Source organism: Anomalospiza imberbis, chromosome 5 (genome assembly GCF_031753505.1).
Source record: "Anomalospiza imberbis isolate Cuckoo-Finch-1a 21T00152 chromosome 5, ASM3175350v1, whole genome shotgun sequence".
Taxonomy (NCBI): Eukaryota; Metazoa; Chordata; class Aves; order Passeriformes; family Viduidae; genus Anomalospiza; species Anomalospiza imberbis.
In genome coordinates this window covers 64,485,889-64,508,912 of record NC_089685.1, presented here as the reverse complement: position 1 = coordinate 64,508,912, position 23,024 = coordinate 64,485,889, and the positions used below count along the sequence as shown (strand labels likewise).

The 23,024-nt window shown below is 37.3% G+C and overlaps 1 protein-coding gene across 4 annotated transcripts in view; it reads left to right on the top strand.

Moving 5' to 3' along the window:
• Positions 1 to 23,024, top strand: part of ANO4 (anoctamin 4) — a 199,291-nt gene that overhangs the window by 136,682 nt on the left and 39,585 nt on the right. For all 4 annotated transcript variants that reach the window (XM_068191610.1, XM_068191609.1, XM_068191611.1 and 1 more), the window contains 6 exons: positions 9,188 to 9,294; positions 11,135 to 11,190; positions 11,709 to 11,830; positions 18,184 to 18,318; positions 19,060 to 19,156; positions 19,676 to 19,736. In XM_068191610.1, the coding sequence (XP_068047711.1) occupies positions 9,188 to 9,294; positions 11,135 to 11,190; positions 11,709 to 11,830; positions 18,184 to 18,318; positions 19,060 to 19,156; positions 19,676 to 19,736 (578 nt within the window). The remainder of the gene's footprint in view (positions 1 to 9,187; positions 9,295 to 11,134; positions 11,191 to 11,708; positions 11,831 to 18,183; positions 18,319 to 19,059; positions 19,157 to 19,675; positions 19,737 to 23,024) is intronic.

Below are 23,024 nucleotides of genomic sequence, written 5' to 3'. Positions count from 1 at the left end.
TCCTTATGTCTTTAGCATAATCAAAAGTAGTCCTTCATCACTGATGGTTGTAATACTGATACTTGCATTTCATTCATAGTTATGACTGTAGAACAAACAAAACTCTAAAGAAAACAGACAATGCCAATTTGACTGCGTTTCTCTTTCAATTTTATGGAAGCAAAACTGCTTGCAAAATGGCAGTGCCCAGACTGTTTAGACCTAGCAGTGACACTTTTCTACCAGTAGCACCAGTGTTGAACAAATGTCAGAGAAATCACTTGGCTACAAGAAGCCTTTATTCCCTTGCAAAATGCAGAACAGAAAAAGCCCCACATAACCTTCAGAACTCATATGGAATTCAAGGGATGTAAATTTTTTTATGTCTTATGGGTAGTTGCAGTGTTTGTGATATGGGAAACAGTCATTGACTGACAGCAAAGCCACAAAGATTAGGCAGCTCTGTTGAGGGTACTAAAAGAAGACACAGAACGAGTTATAAGTCACTCAAAATTCTGAAATATGTGGTTTTATTCAGGGAGAATCCAGGTTGATAAACCTCTGAAATACCTCATTTTGAATGAATAATTTTTCAGGGATTTTATTTACTAGCTACAATAAAAGTGAGTAAAAGAAACCTCTTCCACAAATGGCATCTTTCCAAATACAGCAGAAAAACAAGAACAGGTGCAGAACTCCAGGGAAATTTCAACAGACATCTGTTTGATACAGAGATGGGTCAGTTATTGTGCCCTGCAAGAGGAAAGGTAGGTGCAAATTCGTTTGAGAATAGATCAGTGATACTAAAAAAACTAATAAATTGGTCTGTCATCATTAATGTTTTTATTACCAGTAATATTAACTGCTAACTTCCCTTAAAATTACTGCATGTAGGAAAGGGGTTGGTGGTTTGTTCTGAGAGATTTTTTTTGTAGCTGAAAGGAGAATTGACGTATATGAACTAGAATTTTTTTTTTTCATTCTTCTGCTTTACTCATGCTCATGTTGGTGAACTGGCAGGAGAGTTTATTAAGTAGTGTTAGTTTCATTAACACTCCTGCTGTTGTTTGGCCCTTCTTCTATGTCATTGCAGAGTTGGAAACTTTATTCTCTGGCAGACTTGACATTTTCTGCTTAGCTTTCTGTGTGTAATCTTCCTATCCTTTTGTGTGGGGGCTTATAAAATGTTGACTGAGCTGGCCTCCTTCTCCCAAAAGATGCTGGCTCTGACAGCAATGGTGTTCCTATCATGCTTCAGCTTGTTTCCTGTGTTTGGCTTGTTTTGTTTCACTAGAATTTTGAAATGCAATGACTTGTTCAATATTTTTCTACTGAGATGCATGCAGGTATTTAAATTTTTTAACCCAGAGACCCACAATATTGTTTTAGGAATGTGAAGATAGATAATCACTGAAATTAATGAGAGGCTGAAAAGAATAATTGCCATCTACAGTAATGTTATGATAATTTAGCTTGGCTTTTTTCAGTGGTAAGAAAAGTCCATACATTTTGATATTTGGGACAGTTAAGGTTTGGCTAGAGTGCTCTCACCATATTACCAATACCGTGTAATTATACTGGAGGCTACGAAATTGTCATGGGTAGTTACTTGCGGAGTTCAGTGTTCCGCAAGCACACTGAACAGTGACAATCTCTTTCCTACTCTTGGGCCTTTAGCTGTGACTCTGCCTCCTCTTCCATCACACAGTTGTGCCAAAACTGCTTCAGAGAGAACAGATACAGGACAGGAGGGGTCCCAGTACCACACCAGTGCTCAGCTGGCTGACCTCAGTGTTTAAGATTTTTTATTGAACAAATGACCATTTTTTGAGCAAAGCAAATGTTTGAAACTCGTTCCGTTGTTGAAGTCCTCAGAGAATGCAGAATAAATGCAAGTTTTTTAGTCCTTTTGCACTGTATTAATGTGGTAGCTGAAAAATGCCACTAGTGTCTGCTTTTTGTCAGAACTTATGTACAGATTTTGAGTTTTAAGTTTATAGTAGAAGTCAAAAAATTTTCCTGGAAATCTAGAATCCTAAGTGAGAAGGAGAGATGAGTGGGAAGTACATTCAACTGTTCTTTGAGAAATATCCATAAGAGCTTAAGATATATGATCAGTCTTTTAATTACACTAATGAGGATTTTTCTGGCTATTCTACAAGTATTTCTGGAGAGCAAGATATGTACTTTTGGCGGTTGAAACTATTTTGGATTTCTCTGTTGCCATAAATTACTGTTTATCCAAGACATGCTTAATGAAGACCATGCAGTAAATCACTCACAATTACAGTGATATTGAAAGTATAAAACTCCTTATCCTTAGTTTTCGGTCAAGATCTCCATGGCCTCATGGTAGATTTTGCCACATACCCTACCTGCAGCCTGCCAAATTCTTCCTTTTTTCCTGGTTTTATGGGCTTTTAATTTTCTAAAATATTATGCCTTAAATATTCATATGAGCTTGGCTGCATTTGAAATATTGCAATTTGGGTCTAAAAGTCCTTATTTCTTCCTTTCTTCAGATGTCTTTCATGTCATCAAAGAACAGGCAGTTTTTCTTTTGTGATCTAGGCACAGTTTCCACATAGAGGGCTCCAGTCTGATACAGATTTTATAACATGACCTGAGTGGAAGCTTCATTTGTGATAGTTTGTTTTAAAAGCATGGAAAGACAAATAACTGACAATACTTACAGTTCTGTCTTTGGGATGGAAAATAATTAAGAAAAAACCTGACCAGACCTTATTTCCATAGAAAATATTATTTTTAAAATATTGATGTACAATAAGTGTGTGCAACTTTAGTAGATCATACCAATAGACTTTTTCTTTCTTGCATTTTTCTTTCCCATTCAGATGGAAAAAAGCCAGATGTGGAGAAATTCAGCTTTCCAAAAACAAATTAAGTTTAAGAGGCACAGCTAGCCATCTGTCCTTCCTCCAAAACTGTCAAAGAAAAAACACAAGAATGACATTTGCCTATAACTTTTGCAGCACACCTTCAGGTTTTCTTTTAAAGGCATTATGGCATACTTCATGCCATAATGCCTTTAAATGTATTCACAAAATTGTCAGTACAAGAGAAGACCAAAATTCGTCTTATTTCTTAAGTAATAGAAAACCTCTTTTTGGAGGAAAAAAGTTCTGCCAATATTTTTTTTTTCTATTGTGTGGAATACAAAATTATTATTTTCAAGATAGACTTCTGAGTAGTGTCCCTTTTCTGCAGCCACAGCTTGGAAAAGGCCATGTTTATACCAAAGTATTTCTTCTGAAAATTATCCCTTACAAGAATGCACAAGATGTGAAAAATGTTTACCATTAGACACACCTAGATGTTCTTCTACTACATCTTAGTTATTTTGTGTAGTCAGCTGCTAGTCACTTGGGAATAGTAACAGCAGCAATTAGCTGCAATTTCTGAGATAAGTGTATACCAGCTAGGAAAATATGTTAATTGCTGTTTAGAGATTTCGAACTCTATATCAGGAGCTATCTCCCCTTTGCTTTTTCTTTCAAGGGCGATAAACTCTCTGATTAAATATTAACCTACTATATAATTGAATAATCACTTAAAATAAATATTTATTATTTAATGAAAATAAGATTAAAAATTTACTCAATTAGGAGGACTAGGATAGTAACTTGATTAATTAAGCAAAAAATGGCCCTGCATACCAGAGGCTAATGGAGGTCTTCTCATTTGTATTATGTCCCCTTGTGGTACATGAGTCTTGTATTTTTTCCAGATTTCCAAGATATGTGTCTCTTAAAGACATCTTGTCTTTTCAAGCTTTTTCTGATGTTCAAACTGATCTTAACAAACCCCATCTCTACCAAGATGATCTGTGCCTGTGTTCCCTTGAGCCCCCTCACCCCAAAATCATGGATAGATGAGGGAGCTGCTGCAACTGGAGACATGGCACAGGGCTGCATGGACACTTACTTGTTTTGAACAAGGAAGGTCATTCTGGTGTTTAAATACATCTACAGTATATAACTATACATCTTTAAATGGCTTTTTATAAATGGGGAATCACAGTTTTGTAAATCCTGCTCTCAAACAAATCTTTGTGCTGCCAAACTTGGACATGCCCTGCAATGTTTTTGGGATTTTTTGTGTGGTTTTTTGGGTTTTTTTGTGTTTGTTTTTTTTTTTTTTTTTTTTAATTCCCTCTGATTCTGGAAGTTTTAATTGCATGAAAAGTAGAAGGAAGCAGGGCATCCCTGAAAAATACAAAAGGCTCCCTCCTTCTATCTCAGGTGAATATTTCTAAGTGAACTAATTTAAATTAAGAAGTGATCTGGGGAGAAGACTGATCTGGGGCAAGGCAGAGGAAGGCAGAGGAGAGATTCAGCTCTTTCATGACTTTCTATTTTACTTTAGCAGTTTTGAATCTGTGGTGCCAAATTGGAAACAGAGAGAGCCACTACAACATTCTTCATCCCAAAGTGACCCTGTTTTCGGCATATGATATGAAAACCTCCTACTAACCATTAATAAAAATGCCCTTAAACAAGACAGCTGCAGTCTTAAAAGTCAAGCAAAATGAAAATCAGCAAGTGCTAATAATATAGCCATTTTCATACAAATGAAGTAGAGAAATGTGTGGTATTATTCTCAGGGGAATACTGCAGACTCACGTTGTTGCTACTACTACAGCTGGTGATTTATTTTCTCTACATTAAAAGAGCTAAAAACCTGCTATTACCTCAGCCAACAACAGGTTGGCTGTTGGCTCAGTGATTTACCTGGGAGTACAGAAGTTTGGGCATTTTTCCTGTGCTAAGGAATACACCACTCACATAGAAATCACTACTTCCAACAACATCTGTGCTCTTAGTTTGTACTGCTTCTAGGAGAAGGCAGTTTTAGATATGGTGAGTGTCAGACATCAAATGTTTCAGTGTCTGTGAATCCCACAGTTCAAAGATACGCACGGATCTGTGCACGCATCCATCCTCCCTTTGTACCTTTGTCACCAGACCACAGGTGTTCAGATTTCAGCTTGTTTATCTTGCCACTAAAGCAGAAAACAGCTTTTTCCTGCCTTTTGCTTTCCCAAAATATAAAAAGTAAAATAAAGCAAGAAAAGTAAACCCACTATTTCTCAAATGTGTGTTCAAAGATTCAAGAGCTAAATTTACCCTTTAAGGGTTTGTGCAACCTGCAAAGACAATGTAGGAATAGGAATTCATTGGTAATTTTTTCTTGGTTGAATTTGTACTAATTTGAGGTCTTTCTTTAGACAACAGCTAGCTTTGCTGTGCTTTGCTATCCACGGAAAGATAGTTTGAAAATTCCACTTCACAATTTAATTAAAAAGGCTACAAATATAGCTTCAAAGCAATTAACCTTCATTGACTTTTCATGTCTCTTACAGCATTAAATGTAAGAGCAGTATTTTCAGAATGACATTTTTGAAAGGGACTTTAATTAAGGAAAAACTCTGGAAGCTTTCCTTCCAAAAGTATTCTCATTATCTTCATTGGGATTTTCCTTTTGAGTAAGGACAGCTCACATAAATAAGACTTACAGGACCAAGTTAATTATTATAGCTGTTGTGGAACAAATCACTGGCTTTATCTACCTATACATTAACTTCACAGGTAAAAAAATTATAATGTATTAATCCTTATTTACTTTTTGTCTTACAAATGAGGCAACAAAATGATGAAAACCATCAATGAAGAGTCTCATAAATAAAGTCTAAACCCTTACTGAGCCTGAAAACAAGCTGTATTGCTCTTATGAATATTCAAATCCTTGTAAATGTTGAAAATCTAACAAGGGCAGCAGAAACAGAACAGCTGAGGAAATTCTTCCACCTAAAAGCAACAAGTGTTAAAAAACTCACTAGAAAGCCTCTGCTTTATACAGTTCATAGCTCAGTAATGTCTGATAAATGTTTATGTGTACCTAGTTTGAAATTGTCTTCAGCTCTGGCCCCTGTGAACTGAAATTTGAAGTGTGAGATTCTTCACGGACTGAGAAAATCTTTCTCCTCTGAATTCTTCATTGGATGCTGTAGAACATGGGATAGCTTTGATGGTTATTCTGTGAATATGGATTTACCACCCACATTCAGAAATAAGACAAAATGAAGCACAAAAAATCTGGGGGGAAGAAACATCCATGAAGCATGGGAAGAAGGGGAGGTGGTTGAAAGGGGTAAGTCCTACACTGAGCTGCCTGATTATCACCTGACAAGAGCAACTCCTGTGACTTTGGAGATAAATTGAAACCTCCCTGACATTGTCCTAATTTATGTCAATGTCTAACTGGGATGTTGTAACACAGATACAACTACCTGAGGTATTCTTAACCTTTCAAGGCCTTCCACTCATGTCTGCCTCTTTTTGTTTCCTGTGCCAGAGGTCCCTGCCCCAGTGATCATGGTGATGCTGCTCTTTCTGAGTCTACTCTACAGACAATTTCACAGAATAAAAAATGAGCTAAGCAGATTTTTAAAACTCTATGACTTTTATGTTCAAAATAAGTGAGGATTATTTTTTAAATGTTACCACATGCAATTCTATCCCAAAATAATGATATTGTTAGGGATGATCCAGAACATCCAGAGGACTCATTTTTGGCACTACTTTTTCACATTTGCTGAACTCTAGCATCTCTTTTTTATCCATGTCTTCATTAATAACTCTGGAAAACACTCAAGGGCATGTTTTTGACCCACTCTGATCATGGTGAGTCCTTCCTCTCCCCCTCCTGCCCTTACTGGCACAAGACTGGGCAGGGCAGAACCTCTGCAGCTCATATTCTCACAGGTGTTTTAGGACTGCTTCAGCTATTCTGGAATAAGCAGAGTTCTTCATGGCAGTTATTATACTGAGGCGTTTACATCTGCTTCACATACATGTCTTGTTATTTCTTCTTGCCCATGTGAGATCAAAAGCTATAATAACACAATTACTAAGTTTGTAAATGAATGCAAATTACTAAAGTGTTTCTTTAAACAAGTAATTATTTCTTTGATTTTTGGAGTTCACATAATCCTTGATTTTTGCCTTTTTGCATTCATGACTCATGAAAATAGAAATTCTTAAATGCAAACAAAACTATTAAACAAGTTCTTCAGAAAAGATGTTGAAATGGCTACCTCTAGTTGCAGTATGAGACAGTTATGATAACAGATGAGCAAAATAACCTTGTATTACATGCAAAGTAGATTAAGGTGTTATCTGGTTCCGTGTTGCAAGTTTCCCAGATAAGGTGATCTAATTCGCAATTGAATCCTACAAGAGCTCATCAGAATGACGAGTCAGGCTAAGTCAGAATGAGAATTACTGTGCTGTTTTGATATCTGTGAAATTATCTTCACAGTTGTTTAACATTTAGTGCTGTCTGGGAGGTGAGGTCTTGAACAGTCAGGCAGTAAAATAAAATTAAATCGAAAGCAAAAATCTCTAGTTGTTAAGTTCTGTTTTACTCCTGCCTTTTAATTTTTTTCTGCTGCTACGAAAACAGCCTAATATAGAGTTCCAGCTTCAGCTGAAAACAACACTGTTCTACCAGCTTCAGAGTTTAGATTTTTTAAAATATAATTTTTATCAGCATTAAGATTTACATGAATACGATATTTCCTTTGTCTCAAAATACTTTTAATAGTTATTATTTTACATTCTGATTACTTTCAACTGAATTTGATACAGGTGTAGCGGTAAAGATACATCTTTATATCCACATATCTTTCTGTATCTGAAAGATAAGCTCAGTCTTACGTACCTTTTGAGTAATAGCAGCTTGAAATGAAATAGTGGCCCAAAACTGTTCCTATAGAGAACAGGCAGTGGACACCAATTGCATTTGCTGTTTGGTACCAGCCCACTGGTAAATCAGCATGCAGGTTGTAGTCGGCCAATATGCATAAATCTAATTACTTTTGGTAGGTACTGTAGGGCAAGAGTAGGACTTTGGGAATAGCAGGGAAATGGGAGGAAGCCAGAAGTAGTGAGTACAGTAGTGAGTAGATTGTAGACACAGAAATGACCTGTGAGTATCTGGGGTGAAGTGGCAAAGGAAACATGAGATAGTAATCTCTAGAAAACCAGGTTTTATTACTTCTGGTACTCTTGGAGCAATTTGTCTTACATACCTTTACTTTAGGATTTTTTTTTTACTGTCAGCCTTTGAAGCAGAACATAAGGAACTTATGTACACATTGTATTGTATTGAAAATTCATCTGAGAATTTTGATAATAAAGAGGGAGCACATGAAGTTCTCAAAGTCCAGAAGTTGGACTCCTCTTTTTTCAAAATTAATGTGGAGGTGCAAAGCTGTATATTATTTCCCATGGGTAAAGATTGATTCAGGAAAAAAAAAATTCATTTGAGTAAAATTACCAGTGGGGAAAACTGAGCAGTGAATCTCACATTGTGCAAAAGAGAAGGTGAAGTGAATCCACGCCAAGCTTCTGATTAAGATGATCTCATTTGTCGTATTTGTCTAGTGTGCACTCCTACAGACTCATCTCTCTATGACACCTCTGTGACCTTAACATTTTATTTATCAGTTTATTCAATTCTGCAGCTCTTCAAAAACACAGATGAGGAAACCAATATTGCCTCCTATCCACGGGGTTTGTTGGGATTTGTAAAAATTATTCAGATTCACCACAATTCCATCTAATCTACTGAACATAGAAGCTGCATTCATAGTTAATAAGTGGCCTCTGAGAGCTAATTTTCTACTGTATTTTAGCTTCCAGGACCAAATGTAGGAGTATATGATACTTTCAATTTCTACCATTGTATTCAGTAATAGTTTTCAGTAAGAATGATTAACCAAGTAGATATTTCCAACTGACTCTTAATGGTAAAGCATAACAAAAAAGCCTGGAACAGATGTGAAATTCTACTGCTGCACTTACAAAGATATGCTTTTGCAATTTTTTGTGCAAGAATTTTCTAGTTTTCAGTGAATTATCTAAAAGTGATGCATATCATAATGAACACTTAAATATCTTCTATCTTTCTCCAGACTTCTCCGTGTAATTCTTTGTAAGAGAATGAATACTGTTACTGACAGTATCTCACCTGGCTAATCATCTCTTAATCATGTATCTTTAATCCTCCTTGCACTTGCTGACATACATCTTTAGAGTGCTACAGAAAGTAATGGAACTAAATATTTGCCTTTAATGTGCTATTACATATTTCTGAGATGTCCTTGGTTTTTATTTTCATGTAGCTTCATAATACACAACAAAGATACTTTCTTCAATAATGCTACAAGAAGTAGAATTGTACACCATATCTTACAAAGAGTGAAATATGAAGAAGGGAAAAACAAAATTGGTAAGTACTGAGAAATTTGCTTTTAAATGTGTCTTTAAAAAAAGAAAGTCTGCCTGGCTTCTTAACAGACTCTTTTCTTTCCTCTTTAACCACCTTATTTTTGACTGTTTACATCTCACCCACTGCTGTGGCAGGGGTTTTGCCTGGAAGATGTGATCCTCTTCCTGTAATATCAGTCAGCTTTCACAAGCACTTCAACACATGGAATTTATCACCTCTGCAAGGGAACAGGCTGATTTAAACATGAAATATTAACAGATTACAAGCAGTGGAGAAGCAGAGAGACTCATGCAGGAAAACCTTTATTCTTTCATTAAAATGGGCTTGGAAGGATGGCAAGATTTGTGCTGCTCTACATCTCAGGCTACAGGGCTTTTTCCTGGATACCTATCCATCCCTAAGGGGGATGGAGGATCCTGTATCTCTGGTGTTGCTGTAGGTTCACCATTGATGTCCTCAGTGCAAAGAATGCTATGCATAACTGTGGCTTCATTTTCAGTTAGTAAGTGGAATGGAAATTTGGAGTTGCACAGGTCCAGGAGAGCAGGCAGTGACAGAGGAGGGATAGAACATGAAACAGTAGCCACCTTCTGCCAAGTCATGCAGCTTGAATACTACACAGAGGCAAATGTAGAGACAATCCCCATAAAACTCTGCAGTCTATTTCACTTCCCTGCTGTTTAAACCTCACCTTTCCTGAAGAGGAAGAGAAATATCCCAGAACTTCACTTCTTTCTTTCTCAGCTGCTGGGATGAGGGCAGCAATAGCCCTGAGCAGAGCTGATGTCGCACCTAGCCCAAACACCTGCAGTCCCTGTCTACCTCAAGATCTCAATCTCCCTCACATGTCAACTTGTGCTGTACCTGTAGTAAACACAACCTTGCACTGATCATTGGGCAGAGCAAAGCCCAACTCAGCTCTACAAGTTTTACCTTTCTTACAGAGACATTGGAAGAAAGCATATTTTGCCAGGCAGATACTGATGCTACCACTGAAAGTGTTATTCATGTTGACTTATTACTTCTCATTGCTGTGTTCTTGCTGCTGTCTGTCCCCTGTGAATCAGGAAAGGAATCAAGACTCTATGCCTCTTGGTCAATAGGGTTCAAATACCTTCAGGCTCTTAGTGTGGATATTTTGTTTTGCATTGCCTGGTAACAGTACAGTCCTATTTTGGTGGTTTTCCAAGTGAAAAGCACCAACATCTCAGCAAACATTATTTCTCCAGGCTCTCATTAAAGAGGGACATGGCCTGAGTGAGGGGGTTGTATGGTTACTTTTTTGTGCCACATAGGAATGATTTTATTTTCTGGTCTTGTAATGCTGCAGCTTGTCTTGTTCCTTTCTGTCTGTTCAGCAACTTTCATAAGACACAAGCTGAATACATTTTAAAAAGTTGTTATCATATGGAAATTATGAGTTTCTTTTGCTTTAGTGGTCTGCAATTCAAAAATGTCAAGACCTATCCTGAAGTTTTTAGCTCCCAAGATATGCAGCCTTTCATCTAAATAGCTTTGTTAGACCATGTTTTATAAGGTCAAACTTTAAACCTGGTGTAAAGTCTCCAATTTCACCAAAGTTGCACTAAAGATGGATTTGGCAAATGAATCTTTAAGCCTCTAGCATAAGGAATGATAGATTCTGATTAATATTTGAACAAGTCTTTCTCTGTATTATTTCTTACTTATCAAAATTTGTAGAAGATTAATTTTTCTACACGTATCGTGTACTGTCAATTGGCTTCAATCTTCATTTAGCCATTTTTGAATATATGTTTTGCTTTTTACTTAGCCATTTTCTGCTCCTGTTGGTAAATAATTGAATGCTTTTGATTCTTAGGTCTGAATCGATTGCTCAGTAATGGCTCCTATGAAGCTGCATTTCCTCTTCATGAGGTATTTTGCTCTTTTTTCCCCTTTTTTGAACAGACATTTCCCACAAAATTAATTCTTAATTGTGTAATTATTTATCCTTAATCTTATTAATGTCTGCCTCTGACATGCTTCCATTTAGCAATGCTTTTTTCCTTGGGGAAAAATTAGGGGTATTTCTTGCAAAAAGATATGAGTAAAGAGAGTTGTTCTGGATCTGTTCTGTAAGAACTGTTTAAGTTGTTATATCAGTATGTTTCCAGAGAGGAAAAATATCACACTCTGGGGGGCTTTTTGAGATTCACCAAAGATTTTCTTTGCATTTATAGGCTATGACTTGAATATAATTTATTATAAATTTCTTAGGAAGAATATTCTCAAATCTTAGTGACATCAGTTGATTTTTTTTATGCCATATTTGGCTTTTGGAGCACAAGTATGTAGTTTACATGAATTGTGTTATCCATGCTGCTAGTAAGAGAGATTTCTTAAATATTCTTTTTTGCTGCTGCTATTCATTAATGTCCAGATTTGTATTTTAGGGAAGTTACAGAAGTAAGAATTCAATAAAAACTCATGGAGCAGAAAACCACAGACACCTGCTCTATGAATGCTGGGCTTCCTGGGGAGTGTGGTATAAATACCAGCCACTGGATCTTGTAAGGTAAGACTTACTGATTTTCCTTTGTCACGTTATAGATGCTTTGAGCACAGGTTGTTTCACTTCTGACAAAACCATGAAAAGCTTATGTAATTCATGTGGTTTTAAAAAACTGATCCTGAAGTCATGGGAAACTATTTAGTTCATGGTGACACTACATGCAAATAAATATTTATAGAGGAGTTTGTAGAAGGACATGAAATCGAAAGAAGTTTTCTTCCAGAGTTTCCTGACACTGTAATCTGTAATGAAGTGTTCTCAGGATATTTAAGAGGAAAAAAAAAAAGGAAGAGAAGAATCTGTGGAGGCTGGATATACTTGATTAGAAATCTGTCCACAGGAGGAGTTCTTCTTCCTTGGAGCATGGCTTTGGTGAAAGATATGCTCTCACCAACTAGATCTTCTTTTTCCAAAAAGCAACCACAGAATGAGCTCTGGATGAAGTTTCATGATGCTTACAAATGGCACAGAGCAGAGCCTACAGTTGCCGAGTGTGCTACTGTGTTCAGCAACACTAGTGGTGGAAGTCTCCTCTGTACCACTAGCCTTTAACTCAGACCAGCCACATCACCACTGTCCAGATGTTTATTCATCTTGGAAGTAGTCTGCAAAGAAAAAAACACTGAGAAAGCTGAGATGTGATTCCAAGTTCTTACAGTCCTTTAAAATAATGTTTTCAAATAGCCTTGCATGCACTAATAGAGGATTACATAGTTCTTATGCATACAAAGAGAGCCAGAGCCTTTACTGATCTTGATGGCAGAATTATTATTGGACAGCAATGGGCTTTTTCTACTTGAAGAGAGGAATATGGAGCTACAAGAGTCTATTAATAAAGTCTTCAGATGTATCAGGATCATTGAAGATACATTGACCATCAGGAAGGGTCATCCACAACATGCAATTTCTCCAGCTTATTAATTGCCTCTTTCATAAGTCCTGCAACTAATAGAAACCTTTGCTCTTATTTATTCTCAAAATTGTTTCCAGATGAAAGATTTGTAGAGGATAACCCTGGAGACAGACAGTGTTACTGATTAAGGCTGTATAAAACCTATCAATTTCATAAAACAGTTTCATTTCTATAGATAAAAAGCTAACCAAGAAATACAATAAAAAGTTCTACTGAGTCATGTAATTTTTTTAATGCTTTACAAAATAATTTATTAAATATCATAATTTAATCCCAAAAGCTTTTTATTTCTTTTTTAATACACTGGATAAAAATATGGAATTTTTTGTCAAATTGCACAATAGAAATTGCTGATTTATGGAGGAGCCAACAGTTATACTGAAGGGTTTTTTTGCTTTTAATTTCCCAGTGCAAAAGATATTATTATTACAGTACAAACTGTATATATCTATAGTATTTATAATCATTTTTCCATAGTGGTCAAGGCTACTGTTCTTCATCACTTCTTGTTTGTGAAAGTGCTCTTGAGGCAATATCTGGTATTTGGTTCAATTTGATGATCAGGCATCTGAAAGGTTTTTTAAAGTATGAGAATAAATGGTAACAGAATAAGCAATTATATGATAGAGATATGATTATTCTAGACCTTGATAGCAGCCTTCTTGTATAGCCTGGGTTTAAAATTAAAGATTTTTTAAGAAAGTTTATTTTTCATCAGACAGATTTTTCAAAATATATTAAAAAAAAAAAAGCAATTGCTATAGACACCCTAGCTGAAGTCAGGAATGTCCTGCTGTTGTTGAGAGTAGGTGTTTAACCAAGGAGGAGAGGGGCAGGGGGAGCTGTGAGATTCCCTGAGCATTGGCAGCAGCCTAAATTACAAGCCACCAAACTCAGCAGGTCCAAAACTGCAGCCCCAGCCCAGCCTGCCATGTGCTGCCTGGAACACATCCACAGCTGTGATGAATTCACTGAAGGAGGGTGACAACAAAGAGAAGGGGATGCCTTTTCCTTCTCACTTCACAGATGCTGGATTACTCACATTTCCTCAGCTCCTCCTGAGTTTTCAGAGGATTTGAAGATTTGGGAGGAGCTGAGGAAATGTGAGTAATCCAGCATCCATGAATGAATCTTCCATGTCTACAGCCACTCAGCAGTTCACATGTCTATTGAGCTGGAGACTTTTCCTTGAAGAACTGATGACACCAGCAAGACCTGCTGTTCATTTCACTTGGAAGCGTCTCAGAGTGCACACTTTAAAAAGAAGATTTTTTCAGTGCAGTTATATAGCAGGAACATCTTTTTCCCCCCCCCATAATAAGAGTTATGTGGGATTGTGCTTGAAGGGTGTAGTGTGGTCATCTGTACAAAAGGAGTGGTTGGATGTTGATTCTTCCGAAGACGACTGTCCGGAACTTATGCTTCTAGTTGACACTATGCTTTAGTAAGGCTAAGAAATAAATTAGATGTAGATAGTACATTTATGTTATCAATAGATGTGCTATTTCTATCTTTAAGTCAAGTTACCACAATGGTAAGTGAAAATGTTCATACTCCAGTGCTGGTTTATTTTTTCCTTAGATGTTAAAATGAGGATTCCATCTCCTGTTCTGCCAAATTGGCAACTCCAGATTTCATTTAATCTCATCAGCTGGCTGTTATGGAGATACTAGTCACTAAAAATAAATGAGAAAAAGTCATTTGAGGGAAATTGCATGATTCTGCTTCACTCTGCTTTGAAACATGAGGCAGTACGATGGCACAGAGTTGGTATAATTTACAAAGCCACTCCTATTAGTCAAGAGATGTGGTACCATGACTTTAATGATACATCTCTTGGAATTTAATGTCCATAGATACTTTACAATAATAATTTATGACCCTTAGAATTGATTATAATTGGATAGCAACAGGTCTCAGTATATTTATATGCTCTGGGACGATGTAAATCAACAGAAACAGTTGCAGTGTTTCCTGGGGACTTTGGATCACCTCCTCCACACTTCTGTGCATTGCTGCTTCCCTCTTGATTGTGCACAAATTGCCCCTGCTGCTGCTTGTGCATGTAATTTACAGGACAAAAATGCAGGGAGAAAACTGGCTCTTAAGTGATTGTAAAGGTATCTAAATGAACTTGGAAGCAAAAACTGCTGCCTAAGTAACCTGCATTTGGCTCCATCTTTCCATTAAATGTCTTGACTGCAAGCTGACTACTCCTTTTCAGTCTCCTGTCAACCCTTCCTACTCACCCCATTGCTTCTGACATGAGAGCTTCATATGTCCAAAACACCTACTGGAAAGCTCTAGTAGTTTCTGTGGTGTAGAAAGTTCTGTGCAGGATTTCTTTCTTACCTGCAAAAGAGTTAATGAAAATAGATAGGTTCTTGGCTTGAGCCCTGATATGTCTATATTCTAGATCCATGGCTTCCTTCTAGGCATGTTGAAAGCAAAATATTCTGTAATGAGGGTCACTAAACATAGGATAATCTAATATCAGTTTCATAGGTTGGAAATTAGACTTTGTAGCTTAATACTTTCCAAAACTGTGCCTTATTGATAAATATTGATATTGAAATCTTGACCCAATTAAGTCATAGCTCTACCACTGGATTGGATTGAGGGGATATACAGTCCACCATTAAGGTAACTGGTATTGAAGGGCTAGTATAGAGGCCAGCTCACAACTGAGAAGCTGAAATTACATTTTTATTATTATTTTGATGGTACAGCACAAATAAGGATAGGAGAGATGGATTATTCTATTAGGTGCTTGGGGTTTTTCTATGTCTTGCTTTTTAGGTTAGTTGTGGAGAAAATTTTCTGTGGAAGAATCATTAAAGACTCAAACAATTTTTTTCGGTCCATATTAATAATCTGAAAAAATGAGTAGTAATAAATCAGCAAAGTTAAGAAGAACACAAAGATGTTATCAACACTGGAAAATTTCAAAGAGGCCTTGAAATGAGTAGAGTGATAACGGCGAAATTTAGGTATAAGTCATGCACAGTGATGCATTCTGGAAAGAAACCTCTGGAATTATTTGTGTACATTGCTGAGCCCTGGCTCAGAAAGAACTGCCATCACTGAAGCAAGCTATATGAAATTTCTGTTCTTTACATAGTGACAGAAGAAGAGAGGGAACAAATCTGTTCTTCAAACAAATATTTGGGGCAAATTGAAGGGAGTGACAAAGGCATCTACACGTTTTTCATCTCCTGAGGGTCATGATGGTCCAGACTAGCTGAATTACATAATGGAATAATTGTGGAACTGCTCTGAATATGGCACCTAGGAAGGCCTCCAAAGACCTTCTCACTGGCATAGTTTGTTTCCATAGCATTTAACTGAGTGGTATCTGAGCAGAGACTAAAAGGAGAAATATGTAAGCTTAGGGGCCAGAAGACTTGATATATTAAGTTGATCCTGATGCAGTTTACAGCAGTACAGCCTGTGCCTGTAGAATATCAGCTGTGTTACAAAGAGCAGTAATGGAATATTGTGACTGTTTATCCATATTTAAACCAGTATGTATCAAAGTAATGTCAACATCATTTATTTTCAAAACCTGGCTCAGATGCCTTTTTTTTACTTTTCAGAGATGGGTTGCTCCCCATCATGGACAGTCTTCTTTACGCACACACTGAACTTTGCTTGGGTCTTCATCTAGGATGAAGGTGTTTGATTTCTAGATCAAACAGGATACTGTGATTTGCACTGTTAGATTGAAGGGCTTAACAGGATAGGAGATTATTTTTGCCATCGATGCTTGTCAGCTAGAGGGTTGAAATGAGAAAGCATTCATCCTTGAGTGTAGGGAATGAAGTAAAAAATAAAGCTTGATGAAGGTTAGGGGTCCTTCACTACTTTGAACTATGTACATGGAGAAAAAATAGGTCATCCATTTTTAGTGAAAGTAAGCTCAAATGTGAGTTTGCATTTTTGGAGATGCAGGCACAAACTGACATCCTAGGTTTCAGGAAAATTATCAGGCCAAAGGTTTCATTTACACTCTTAAGTCAGGTCTTAAAAAGCAGTTTGCAGTGTGTTTTTTTACAATCAGACCTGCTGCCTTTGTCAGAACTGAGCATGTTAGCATTAGCTTACCATCTCTTTAGTCTGTGAATTTGAGTCTCTGTTGAATGACAGAAGAATAAAAACAAAATGACAGTACTTGGCTTCTTATACAGAGCTGGTAAACTCAAATGAAAATAGTCACTGCAGATCAGTTTCTTCCATCAGAGCATGAGCTCAGAATTCCCACACTGGAAATTTTTAGTAACAACTTGAAAGCTACTAATTTTGTGCAGTCCAGACCAAGTGTCCTCCACTGCACCCAGTGCTAGAGGCAGTCCTAGGTCTTTCCATTCTCACTGAGAAAGTTTGGCCAATGACTTTTTCTGGGAGCGTAGAGGAGCCAGCAGTGCTGGCTCACTGCACTAATTCTCTGGATACATCAGAGGTTGCAACATTAGCGTGAGTTTCCAGAAGCAGCTGTTTTCAAATTGAGTGGATATGCAAGTTTAAGTTGTCTACAAAATCTCTGAAACACAAGCATATCATCTTGCATCATCCTTTAAAAACTATCTTGCAAATAATCCCCTAAAATCTACTGTGCACAAAGGAATAGGACAAAACATGAGCCTGCTCCTCTGCTGATGAGTTCAGCAGGTTTTTGTGTGCTTGATGTAGTCTCCAGCACATAAATAAAAGTTTGGTTGTTTGGGAGGAGGAAAATTGCTAATGAATATATATGTAGCAAGATGGAACCTCCTGGCTACTTTGCTGCTAGTTTTTAAGCAATATATCTAATAAATTGGGACCAATTCAGACTGCTTTCCTCAAACCGTTGCAAGATGGTGGACCTTACTTGCACTTCACTTTCCATTGCAGTAGAATAATAAAAATTAGTTTTCCAGAAACTGAGCTAAGAAAATAAATAATCAAATGAAAATAAACTGTATTGGATAATGAACTCTGGTTAATTGATTTCTTAGAACTAATTTGAGCTCAAATAATTTTTGCTGTTATACACTCTTTAGGGATAAAATTTATTTCAGTGTAATTATTCAGGCAGTAAAGTCAAACAGCCAAAATCAAAGCACACCATCAATTTCCCAAATACAAAGAACTAGCTTTCTAAAAGTAACTCAGTGTTTCCTTCATGAGGTCACCACTTATCTGTTAACTGTGGTTATTGAATTTAACTGGATTAATAACTGAATAACTGTGGTTATTTATTTAACTGTATGAATATTTTAATTAATGTTTTAAGTTCATTACTGAGGCAGGTACCTCAGTGTGTATTTAGAAGCTTAGTTGAAGGCTTTTTCTCCTCTTTAATCTACTCTTCAGATATGATAGAAATTTTTTTTCTACTAATGAGCAAGATTAAGTAGATTATTCTAATTAGCAGATAACTTTGCTGTGTTTTGTTTTAAAACAGACGGTATTTTGGTGAGAAAATTGGGCTGTACTTTGCCTGGTTAGGCTGGTACACAGGGATGCTCTTCCCAGCTGCCTTCATTGGATTGTTCGTCTTTTTGTATGGAGTCACCACTTTGAACCACTGCCAAGTCAGGTAACGTGGGAACTTATATAAAGAAATTACAACTGTGGGTTATTATGAATAATTTGAGAGATCTTCCCATAAGCTGTTACTTATTTCATTTTGAACTATTGAATGGTCAAGAAAAGACTGCTTAGTTGTTATGAGGTACCTAGTATGAAACTCCCCATGTTTTATGCTCCTGAATTGCGATTAAAGAAAATTCTTCTTGCCCAGTTCCAGTTGCTAATGGTGCTGGCAAGTCAGAACAAAGTAGGGAAAAAGTAGACTCCTTCATTACTCCTTAAGAGGCCAGCACAAGAGTGGGGAATTTTCACTCTCTATAAGGCCTTTCCCAAAGATCCACCACAGAGAGGCATTTCTCAGATGAAGAAATCCCTGGACCTTCTGCTGAGTGCTGCATCTCTAAGTTTTTGTGCACTTAAGTCACAAGAATAACTTTGTCTGAAGTTATCCTCAGCTCCTCCTACCAAAGGTCACTCTGACTCAAGGAGAAGCTGGAAGTGGTGAAGAGATACTGCTAGGTTGTCCCTGGAGAGCTGCCCTCTGCAGTTATGACTGTAAACTCTGTAATCTTAGACAGTCAGCAAATATTAATTATACACATGCAGTTATGAACATGTTGGCTTCAGTTACAGACTAGTTTTGTTCAATAAGTAACTGAATATTAGCAAAACCTATCAATCCAGACAGATTGTTGTGCAAATTGTTGTAGTAATCAAGCTATTATTTTTGTCTTTTCTATTTTTCCAGTAAAGAAGTCTGCCAAGCTACAGATATCATAATGTGTCCTATATGTGATAAATACTGCCCTTTCATGAGGTTGTCAGACAGCTGCATTTATGCCAAGGTATGTTTTATGCTATGCAAATAGAAATACTTCCTGGTAAAAGCATGAATCTTGCCTTTTGCATTTGTCTTTAGCGAGCATGGATAGATGAAATCTTGAAGGGACAGATCAAGTTAAGCCAACATTAATACTGTTTTTCACCAATGTTTAATTTGGGTTGTAAAATATTTGAATGCAATTTGCACTTAGAGATTCAGCAGTGTCAGAGGCCGTGTTACAGAGCTATGTGTTATGGTGTCCTTGACAGCCTTTATCTTCTCATCCATCCTCTCCGTGTGGCTCCATAAAATTAATGCTTTGGGTCTGAAATGATGCTCACATCTGGTGTTGGCAGGGGACAGTCCCAGGCCAGGCTGGCAAATAGTCCTGTCAATTCACAGGTGGATTTCACGTATCAAGGGAAGGATCCCTAGGATTGTCAGGCCAGCTAGACTCATGATCACATCTATTTTAGTAGGTGAAAATCGAAAATAAAGGCCTATTATCACAAACTGATTGCATTATTAATATGTCTCTCAGGTAACCCACCTTTTTGACAATGGAGCTACTGTCTTTTTTGCTGTTTTCATGGCAGTGTGGGGTAAGTTTTCATTTTGATATTAAGTAATTGCACCATCTTTTTCTTAAAGAATATGATTTAACATAGGCCTTTTTATTTTCCAGCACACTTTTTATCTGACACTAAAAAAATAATATAGGCTAGAGACTTTTCTGTTTCTGCAAAAAGAAGATGCAATTGGTTGAATCAAGTTTTTACTTGATAATAATTTTAATTAAAACAAAAATATGAATGCATTTATATAGTGTCCATGTAATTTATATATATATAATTCTGTGGGAATTTCTAACTATTTTTAAATCCATTGGTACTAAGGCCTTCTCTCTATTACTGCTCAGGGCTTCTCCTAGCTTAGGCCAGCTCAGTTTAGTGTCAGTATTAAAATGGAGTAATATTTTTTCCCCACCTTGCAGAAAGGCAGGAAAACTTAAATCCATGGAAGCTGGTTGCAGTTAAAGCAAACTTCCGATGAAATAAATAAAAGATTTCATTGAATGGCAAATTGATCTGAGTGTGGTCTAACTGTTGCCATGGAGGCTGAATTTTGCCCATAGAAATGTTCTATTTTTGGCTCAACTATTTTTCCCACTATGTCATGTAGGCAGGATTGAAGGCAAGGGGAACCAGTAATTTCTGGCAGCACAAAATATTATTTCAAACAATCCCTGAACAGGCCCAGGCTCTAAGCTGCTACAAATCCATTGTGACAGAAGGTTAACAACTGCAGAAAATGGCTCAACGAGGTGACTCAAAACAGCATCCGAGTCCTCGCGCTATCTGGATTTAGTCATTGTTCTCCTGTTCTTACAGATCTCCAACTGCTTTGGAAAGATGTCCAAGTAATTCTTATAATCTTAATTTTAAACTGCAAATCTCTTTACTGAACCACAAGAAATATCCAAGAGGCAACATGAGAGCCACCAGAACAACACAGATTAGCTTACCTGTCTCTCAGTTCCTTCCTCCAATTAAATTAGGTCATATACCAATCAAGCCTATTTAAGCCATTTCATGTAATACTGAAAATATTCAAGTATGACCAATCACATTTAAGAAAAATCCACAGATCATGCAGTCTTTATGTTTCTGCTCGATATTTCATCTTTGTTTTAGCGCTACATGGAGCAAAGAATCGCCAAAAATTTCTAAGCCTTAAAGATTTCTTTTACATGCTTACTCAACTTTTCCAAACTCTTTCTGAGTGTGTTCAATGAAGTTGAGAATTTCCAAGACAATGTACAAGCAGGGACATCTCTAGCTAGGAAAACTGATGGGTTAATATTGCTGAACATTTATGGCAGTGTTCCTAACTGCTGGTGAGCATTTCTTTGGAGTGCAGATTTTTGCACCAGTGCTTTTCTTTCTCCTTAACAATAACAGTGCTCAGAAAACAGCTGTGCTCACAGCATGGTTTCTGTGTCTTAGCAATCCCCAGATCCAGGGCTGAAGGAAAAGTAGCTCTAGGTAAGGGCAGTCCCTCACAGAGGTCACCATGCCCGGTGCTGCCTTGTGGCACTGCCTTTGAGAAGCCTGAGGAGGCTGAACATGCCTGCCTACAAAATGTTGTAGGCCCTCTCTCTGTCCTCTCTTTAGCTCACAGGAACCACATCTCTCTCTCGTTAGCCTCTCCTTCCTCCCCCTCCTTCAGCATCGCTGTCAGACTCCCAGACCCGACTGCCTCCAGGAGTCTCCACGCCAGCCTGCCAGGGCTGAGCAATGCACTGCCCACCCATGCATCTGCAGCACCTAAGTCCACAGTGAGATAAGAAAAACATACAACAGGAGCTGCCCCCAGATAATCTGGCTAGTGGAGAAGAGACTATAGGACAGCAGCTGGGGTGAGAGCTTTCCCCAGCACTTTTGCTGGCTTAAACTGTGCTTGGGAGCTGGCTGCCAGGATGGAGGGAGGGGCAGCACCAGCAGGAGCTGTGAGTGTAGGGTATGGTTTGGGGAATGGGGCAATCCTCTGGCTCCACATAAACCATACTTCCTTAAAGAAGAGTTTGCAGAGAAAACAGTGAGATTGTGGAGATATTTTCCATGCAGACAGGGCTAAAGCAACATTCAAATAAGGGAAGTCACACTTTTTAGGGATTTTCTGGTACTGTATTTAGGAGCTGGCTTACTGCCTGTATTAAATGGGTTTTCAGTCTGCAGTAGGCCTACTGGCAGCTTCAGGCATTGCCATCATGGCAGTAAATCATAAAGGAAGAGAAGAATCGATGATAGCAGTTTGATTGTGGAAATGTTTTTTCTGTCAGCATGAAACAACTGGCAAGCTCATAAAATATTGTCTGTGAAAAGTTCAGCCTTCCAGAACATACAGTTTGACAGAAACTGCATATTAAATAATTAAGGCAGTGCTTTCATAAGAAGAGAATGAAAGCAAAAAGGCACCCAGAACTGTGTTACCTCTTTAGCCAGAGTTTACTCTTTTATTATCTAAAGTATTTTCTTCACTGTCTTTAGATCCATTAGTAAGCTCCCATCTTGAGAGATAACCCTCAGCCATTTGCTTGGGAGTTTCAAAACCAGGTGTGGCCATATGACTTAAGGAAACTTTCCCTTTAAACTGATTTATCAAAGGACAAAAGGTCCTAAGTGCACTTAAGGAATTCATTATTAGTTTGTATAAGTTTTTCTATATTGAAATTTCTCTTGAAGGAAATACCCTTTCAAACAGATTGAAGCTATTAATCTCTGTGGTTTATAGGGAAAAAGTGAGTCCATGTAATTGTTAACATTTTTAAAAATCTTTTCATTGGTGAACAGATTGCCATTGATGCTCACTAAGATATGATCATCTCAGAAGCTGGAAAATGATTTTTAATGACATTTTCCAGATGTTCAAAGCTTTCAAAAATAGGGAAGCAATATCATATTTTGTGTTTCTGTGCTAGGGAGAAACACCTCTGCTTTGTTCTTGATGTAAGCCTTGAGAAATGGTTGGCTTGACAATAAAGCAGCTGCCATATCTAGGAAAAACTTCTCTCTTTTTACTGCCTAAATTAGATTCTCACCAAAGACAGAAAAATGAGAGAATGTTGTTGATTCAAAAAAATGTTGACATTTAAAGTGAAGGAAAAAGTAATTCTCATTTTAAAAAGCTTGGTAAATTTGATACTCAGTTGACTCCAGCATGTTTCAGTCAAGCCAGATGAAATTGTAGATTTTGCTTTTCCAATTGAGGTTCTGGGGAAATCTATTGTAAAGCTGTTACTGCCTAGATGTTTCCTGAAACTCTAGAGCAAAATTCTGTAACTGTTCAAAAGGAAAGTCCAGCACTTTATCATTTCTAAAGTCATGCTG